The sequence below is a fragment of the Cupressus sempervirens genome, chromosome 3 (genome assembly GCF_028749045.1).
Source record: "Cupressus sempervirens isolate cs-2001-9-10 chromosome 3, ASM2874904v1, whole genome shotgun sequence".
Classification (NCBI taxonomy): Eukaryota; Viridiplantae; Streptophyta; class Pinopsida; order Cupressales; family Cupressaceae; genus Cupressus; species Cupressus sempervirens.
The window spans coordinates 817,768,011-817,776,621 of NC_143120.1; the positions used below are offsets into that span (position 1 = coordinate 817,768,011).

An 8,611-nucleotide genomic window follows, 5' to 3' on the forward strand; every position below is an offset into this window, starting at 1 on the left:
TCTGTGATGTCTGTTTGGCCTCAAACTACTTCAAAAATTAATAACCCCCCTATTTTCTTAGGAAATACCCAAAAAACACCAGATTTGATCCACCAAAGCCTTGTTCTCCCTTTTTCTCCAAATATCGAACAAGATACAATAGATCTGTCTCTGATACCATGTAGGATTTGAGCAAATATGCCAATTAAATCCATGAAGCCCAAGAATACTTGCATGTACAAAACCTATTGCAAAGAAGAAAAAGACAAGAAGAGGCAAGGGTTTGATCTGAAAAACATGCAAAATTGTATTTAGATGAAGAAAAATATTATTCAATGGATTAAGAATTACAAAGAGATCAATCATTATAAAAGAAGATCGAAACCCAAAAAGGGTAACCTAAAGCCTAAAAAAGCTAGGTTACACATTATAATTAATATAAAATATTAATTATATTTACCTAAGAGATAGCTTAGGAAAACTAGATTAATAGGCAACTTATTTAATTAAATCAAAGTGATTTAATTAATAAGTGTAAACAAATAATTACATTTAATTAATAAGTGTAAATAAATAATTAATCTAACATAAAGCATAATGGTTAAAGCTCAACAATGAGTCAATTCCTATTTCCTTAATTATGATTACAATGAGAAACTATATGTACATTAGTGTATATATGAAAGCATAACACCAAGATTTCACCATTGAAGAAAATGAATATAGTGAATCTAATAACTAGAACTTAAATACATTCAAATGTATGAGTTATTTCTATTTAAAACCTGGCTTACAGAAGGAAAAGAACTAAAATCTAATTGCCCCATGTACAACAAATTGGTTCTCAACAAAAAGAAAAACTATTGTTTTTTCTAACTTAATTATTAGTGATTGTAGCGTATTTTATTTGAATAAAGAAAATAGTAAAGAAACTCAATACTAAATTATCATGAAAAGAAAAAACATGCTGATCGGAATCAAATATTCTATTAGGACTTCTTGAAACTACTACAAGTGTTCAATTTGAGCTGCCTTGATGAGAAATGGGGATGAGTTTCAACTGAGTTACAATACTAATGATGTATTTGGCATTTGGAATTTGCATAAACTTCTTTGTATTACTATTTTTACATGGCCTTTTATTTATAGAATCAATCTATATTCATTTATGAAGTGACCTATATAAGGGAAAAATGACATTTGGATTCATTCTAGAGCTCCATTGAAAAATTTCATTCAAACTTCATACCTTATGCAAGGGACTTGGACTTTATGTTGGATTGGAACTTGCACTTTAAGATGAGCTATTTGGAGAAGTTGGACTTGAGCTATTGAATTTTACCTTGAACTTTTACTAGAGCTTAAACTGCTAATCGAATCGATAAGGACAATAAGAACTTGAACATCCTTAGTACCCATAATGATGCAATGAGTTATTGAGTACCTTTATCACATTTCAATACCCCCCCTTCATGAAAAATCACATCTCAGTTAATGATGCATTTCTCTATTGCAATATTGTAGAATTTTTACCCCTTGATTACATTATAATAGGCCACAAAAATGCAATGTTGAGATTTTGCATCCAACTTCTTCGTCTTCTTATCAACAACATAAACACATGAAGGATAACTCAATTTGTAAAAATGAGCCATTTAAGGCTTGTGGTCATTCAAAGATTATTTTTATAGTGATATTATTGAGAAACTTGTTAAGAATTCTATTCAAAATGTAGACTATGGTGACTACTACTAATCCCCAATAGAAGTTAGCTAGGTTCTTGGACTACATAATTATTGGGCCATCTCCATAATTGTATAGTTATTTAGTTTTGTGACACCATGCTATTGAGGAGTATAGGCTGCAGTAACTTGTTGCCCAATGCCATTATTTCAACAATTATTTTTTTGAAGTGAATTCTCCCCCCAAGAGCTATTTTCTCATAGTAGTTTGAGAGAATATAGACACTTTTACTTTCTACCAAGGACTTAGAAGTTATTGAAGCATGTCAAAGCTTCATATTTTTTCTTCATAAAATGAACCCATATGTAATGTGATAAATCATCAATAAATGTCAAAAGGTGTATATTATTTCTAAAGGACTCCTCTTGTATGTCACCAAAAATATTAGCATACAAAAGCTCAGAGGGAAAATTTTCCATAGCTATATGATTTATTTTCAAGAAGGCTATTATGATGTCTCTTTGCAAGGGAACATCATGAAAAAACTTCTTGTTTCTCTTGAATAAATGGAAGACCTCTCACCATATTCTTATTGTGAATGCAAAGTAGTCTTTGAAAATTTAGATGACTATAATATTGGTGCCATAACCATGAAGAATTTGTAGTTTCCATGAGGGCATGGATTCGAGTAGAAACAAATGTGAGAGGAAATCCTATTTTTTGTCATATTAGCCTTTTTCTAGAAGATGATTGATAGCTGATTTATAAAAAAAATTGAAACAATTATCTTTAAAAAACAAAAACCTTGAATTTTCTTTACTTTCTACAAGCTAACTAATACTCAAAAAATTATGTTGTAACTTTGGCACATGCAAAGTGTCTTGAATGAAAGTAGTTTATCCTTGCTTAATTTTTCACTTTAAGGACACCTCTTCTCAAAACATAAACCTCATTACCATCACCAAATTTAGCATGCATTCCTATAGAATCATCTAACTTCACAAAAAAAATTGATTTACTCATATATAGTTGGAGCAACCATTATCTAAGAGCTACAGATTCTTTTTGATTTCCTTGGCCACACTGTATAAAAAGAATATAGTGTTTTAGATTCTTCAAATAACTCTTTACTATAGTTGGCTTGATATTTACTCAAATCCAACTTCTTCTTTCAACAATTAGATTTATTCTGTTTGTTTTTTTCACAATATTTACATTGAATGCCTCTATGATCTATAAAGCTTTGTCCTCTTCCTTTGCCTCTACTACCACCTTTATTTGTATTAGACTCCCCTTGAAAATTTTAAGAGTGAGAAGTGGCTAAATATTTATCTTCTCTTTTTACTATAGACTATAAATCTTCTATGAGGATCTCCATAGAACATTGCATATGTCTCTCATGTGCCTACTAAGAACCAATCAACATTTTAACATTAAATGTGGTAAGATCCTTACTTTGTTCAATATAAATCACCATAGGCTCAAATTTTGGAGGAAGAGATCTCAAAATATTCATGTGGCCAGATGAACATTACTATTCATTGTGACCAGATGAATATTATTGTTCATTGAATCATGATTTATATTTTCATATTGATGTCTTGATGTAATGTTGTAATAGCCTTGAGAAGATGATTGTAATTTGGAATATAAATATGTACACGTGATTATTTGTAATATAAAGTAATGCAAGAAGTTGATAAAGGATGAACTAGACTTGAGCAATATTATCATATTACTCTATGATTATCATGATTGTAAGATTTAATTGAAATTAATTCATATTGCAATCTTGTTCATTGTCTCATGATTATCTTGTTGAGCTAGTCATGTAGTGATTTTCTAGTAGCAATAGAGGGGAACCTAAAGGGACTTAGTTATTTGGTCTATGCTTTGCTCTCAAATGTATTATGATTAAATTTATGTGTTATGTAGTTGTATTTGTTATGTTAGTTGTCATGTTAGATGCATTATTAATTTCGATTTTTATTTTTTCACTTTTCCCTTAATTGATTTGTCCTCTCAAATTTTCTAATAAAAAATGGGGGCATGAGTGAGGAAAAAATAGGAAGAACGTGGGCAGCATGTGAATGCAAAGCGGGTCCTCAATTATCTCAACTATCGGTGAGAAAATTCAGGAAGAATTAGGATTCTTAGTTTTATAGGCAATTGCGTGGGAAAAGTTCACTGTTTTTGGCTTATAAGTTATCGCCAGATATGCATATGCCGTCTCTCTTTCACGTGTACATGCCGTTTAAACATATTCAAGCCTCTCCAATCTTTTATTCAGCTCTGCAAGTTTGTCTAAACCAACATACAAATGAAAAAGCATTTCATGTTCCCAGGGCGTCAAAATGTCCTAGTTCCAATGTGAAACCGAGGAATCGATATAAAAACGGATTTTAAGTGGGGTTAAATTAATCAAATCAAATTCCTTGGATAGCGGAGATAAAAGCTGGTCATCTTTTAGAGGGAGGATATCATCTGCGTGATTTTCAAACTTATGTTGAAATTGAAACACTCAGAAGATAAGCTACCAATCTGCAGATATGTCTGTGAAATGCGGGTCATGTGCTCACTATTGAAAGTAGGCAAGAATAAAGATGCCTCGTCCACTCAGGGCACCCTTCAAACTTTGCATATTATATATATTTTTCCAAGAGGCTAGTTGAAATTATATGGTTGCCTAAATAGCCTTTTTCATGTCACTTCCGCAGTATTATTGACTACCACGCTGAGAAATGTTTCAGAATGTTTTATAATGGAATGTAATAGAGATTGACATCTTAAATTTCCATGAGAAAGGAATTGATAATGTCATATTACTAAATCAAATATCGGCTATTATCATGGGTATTGTTTTTTAAGTATAGGTGAGGTCGACCACTGTAGTATAATCCTAGATGCCATTCATTTCCATAATCACCGTAAGATAAGCAACGCAATAACGTGCACATAACCATATTGTCAACAAGTGGGGCTCAGGGTTCGTTGTATTGTACAACTTTTTCTAAGGCTGAATTGCTATATAAGGGGTGCCAGACCCATAACAAGTATAAACATTGCATGCCTTTACTTATCTAAAATGGCCAGCAATGGAGTCTTACAGTTGTGGATTCTTTTAGTTTCTATATTCTCCTTTCATTCAGTAATGGTGAAGTCATTTGGAACTTCTGATAATATTACGACGCCTGAAAATGGTGTTAAATATGCTGTTGAGAAGCCGGAGCTTGTGGCACAAACGGTGGAAAGGTGAGCATGGTGGCTTTAAATGTAAAACATTGTTAGAGCATCTTCGAAACATAGTATGAAAATGAAATTTAATATCTTATCACTTTTCGGACTACTATTAGAAAAATAAAATTCAATTCTAATGTGGGCTGATGATCTAAATTGCATGGTTTGTTAAACATGCTTCTTCTTATCCTTATATTGGTGCTCTGTTCTTTCTTTATTGCGTTCTCTAGCGTAGTTATATTATTCTAACTTTCGTTGGTACGCAGCTTTTATAGATCGGAATTATATTCACAATATTTTCATCCGCTTGGATAGTTTATATATGTTGTACTTGCAAGACAAAATGATTTTGTAAGGTAGTACCACGTAGTTCTAGTAGTGTTTTGCATCTAGGAAATGTTGTAGGCCTTTGGGATTATTAATGAATTTCAAGAGGTATTGCGCAGGAATCTGAATATTTCGAGAAGAAAGCTGAGTTATATGTCGTGTGGAACGGGGAACCCAATTGACGACTGTTGGCGTTGTGACTCCGACTGGGTTAATAACAGAAAAAGGCTTGCTGACTGTGCCATTGGATTTGGCAAAAATGCCATTGGAGGACAGAATGGGAGATTTTATATAGTTACTGATCCCAATGACGATGACCCAGTTAATCCACGGCCGGGCACTCTGCGCCACGCTGTCATTCAAACTGAGCCACTCTGGATCATTTTCCAAAGAGATATGGTCATTCAGCTAAAGCAGGAGCTTATTATGAACAGCTATAAGACTATTGATGGTAGAGGAGCAAACGTTCATATAGCGAATGGAGCTTGCATTACAATACATTATGTGAAGAACATCATCGTTCATGGAATTCATATCCATGACTGCAAACCAACGGGAAATGCAAATGTGAGAAGCTCGCCAACCCATTACGGTTACAGATCTATGAGTGATGGAGATGGGATGTCCATATTAGGATCAAGCGAAATATGGGTAGATCATTGCTCACTGTCAAGCTGTACAGATGGGCTGATTGACGCCACTAGAGGGTCCACTGCAATCACCATTTCAAACAGCTTTTTCACTCACCATGACAAGGTTCTTAACTGCTTATTTCCTTGGTCATATATTCATTTTTCTTTACAAAGAATCCAGTGTTGCATCTCAATCACATTATCCTAGGATAATTACTTAAAGCCCATTATCAGAGAGAAATCATTAATTGGTGCTGGTTATTATTAAGTTATCAATAACAAAAGCTATTGCTTGAGTTGAACATTTAGAGGCGTTTTGCAGGTGATGCTTCTTGGACACAGTGATGATTATACCCAAGACGTTAAAATGCAAGTAACAGTTGCATTCAACCACTTTGGAGAAGGTCTTGTTCAGCGTATGCCCAGGTAATAATAAAATCTTTTGCAGAATTCTCTACTACTCACTAAGCAAAATTTATTCTGTCTGTTGGCTATCTAAACCTTAAAAAAATGTGTTATTGTGATGCAGATGCCGACATGGGTATTTTCATGTGGTGAACAATGATTACACCCACTGGGAAATGTATGCAATTGGGGGCAGTGCGAACCCAACCATTAACAGCCAGGGGAACAGATTCCTGCCCTCTGATTCCCACAAGGAGGTAAAAGATATATATAAATCACATCTCTCTTATATTTAGTATACAATTAAAGGATGTAGAGTAATTATAGTAAGGGGAATATGCAGGTGACGAAGCATGAAGATGCACCAGAAAGCACATGGAGGAAGTGGAACTGGAGATCAGAGGGAGATCTGATGTTAAACGGGGCATTCTTCAGAGCGTCAGGAGCAGGAGCATCCTCAAACTATGCAAAAGCTTCGAGTATGGCGGCAAGGCCATCATCTATTGTGGGCTCAATCACTGCAACTTCCGGTGTTCTCACCTGCCGAAAGGGTTCCCGCTGTTAGACCAAAATAAACATGCATTATAGACAAACCGTTAGGAATCTTTCGATTCTATAGTGGACCAGAGTGAACACACTGAATGATGGCTCTGTCCATCTCAGACAGTATGATCCTATATAGCTAAGGGTTGGTAGTTATTTTAGTTGTGTTTGTTGACTATATAGTCTTCTACTAAGTTGGAATATATATACGAGTCTTCTTTGTATTAAATTATAAGCGTAGTGGAGGTCATGCCACCATGGTGTTCATCATCTTGCTTGCCACTCAATATTAAATTATAATAGATATATTCCATAAAACCAATGTATTTGGGAAACTTATAAATAATTATTAGTTCGTCTACATAATTGCTACGACATCCATAAATATATTTCCCTTCCTCCGACTTATATTGACCTTTTGGTTTTCGGCTCATCATTTGATCTTTTTATTTAATAAAACAAATGTGTACGGAACTAATATGGATTGGTATAAACCTCAACTGATATCATAAACATCAATTGATATCAATAATAAATAAATAAAATGAGATCTAAAATTGTTTATAGATTAATTAAATTATTTTTTATTAAAAACAAGGGTTTTTAGAGCTTGAGTCATTTTCTTATGTAAGGAATGTCAAATAAATAATATTAAAAGAGGATAAGCAATCGTGTTATTTAGTAAGGAAATAAAAGTTGATAAATTAATTTTTATCTAAATAGTATATAAAGAAGCAATAATTACAAAATGAAATAAATGTATCATAAGCCTTTGGACATTACCTATAGGGTGGTGTAGATTTGAGAATTTTTCAATTGTAAGTTGGGGAAAGTGGGGAAATAAAATCTGTATATGTAAAATAATTTAAATATATTAAAGTCTTGTCAATGCAATATTATAATTCAAAACATTGCCTACAATGTGGTGTAGATCTAGATAGTTTTAATTGTTGGTTGGAGAAAGTGGAGGAAATCTGCATATGTTAAATAATTTAAATATATTAGTCTTGACATTGAAACATAGAAATAAGAAAATAAATCAAAATATTATAATTCAATCTAAGTAAATAAAATAACTAGAAATTAAAAGAATTGGTTATCAATATTCATTGATAATGATGAAGTTGTGGAAGTTCTTTTTCATGCATGGATAAATGAAAGAACTATTTAATGACATGACACAAAACAATCCATATGATATTTTTATATGCAAATTTATATACATAATATTAATCATTGTAACAAACCCATAATATAAGTAATTTTAATGTTTCAAAGATGGATATAAGATATAGATTTTGCATAAATAGACAGTGTCCTTTTTCCTTTTGTTGAGATTCATTACAAAATTTATTAGAAATTTAGAAACAATTTTGTTTGTTGGTGAATAATTATTTAGTATGGTAAATGTTAAGCTTTCTAATACAATAGGTATAATCTTGATGGTGCCACCATCTAGTATATTAGGTTCTTTGGAATAAATTTTCTTCTATTTGTTTCATCATATGATTTATGAAGAATATATGTAGTTGAGGAACCTTGTCTAGAAAAGCGATGAGATATATACCTTTAAAATTGGTTTTTTCTACATGGAAGTATGAAACTATTAGGTGAATGTGAAGCTTGTTGGATGTAGAAAATAACTAGTGGTGGTTGGGGTATCTAAAAATTAATAGTAGGAATGCAAAAAATTCGATTACTAGTCTCAAAGATTTTTTTAAAAAAATTTTATTTTATAAATATGATTCAATAGGAGTTCCATGTTCTTTCAAACTTATTCCAAAATAAAAAAATTACTACTTCAT

At 32.4% G+C, this 8,611-nt stretch overlaps 1 protein-coding gene across 1 annotated transcript; it reads left to right on the forward strand.

Annotated features, from left to right (window-relative positions):
• Positions 1-4,733: 4,733 nt before the first annotated feature.
• On the forward strand, positions 4,734-7,035 carry LOC149569291 (putative pectate lyase 5). Its single transcript, XM_089822016.1, has 5 exons — positions 4,734-4,914; positions 5,346-5,982; positions 6,181-6,284; positions 6,388-6,520; positions 6,607-7,035. Exons 1-5 carry the CDS (start codon positions 4,748-4,750, stop codon positions 6,826-6,828), a joined length of 1,263 nt encoding a protein of 420 aa, XP_089678142.1. The 5' UTR covers positions 4,734-4,747; the 3' UTR covers positions 6,829-7,035.
• Positions 7,036-8,611: the final 1,576 nt, after the last annotated feature.

Excerpts from the sequence above, each read along its gene's own strand:
- LOC149569291 (XM_089822016.1), top strand. The coding sequence starts at position 4,748 with ATGGCCAGCAATGGAGTCTTACAGTTGTGGATTCTTTTAGTTTCTATA. Across the intron at positions 4,915-5,345 it reads GTGGCACAAACGGTGGAAAG|GAATCTGAATATTTCGAGAA; the intron begins GTGAGCATGGTG and ends GGTATTGCGCAG. Across the intron at positions 6,285-6,387 it reads CTTGTTCAGCGTATGCCCAG|ATGCCGACATGGGTATTTTC; the intron begins GTAATAATAAAA and ends ATTGTGATGCAG.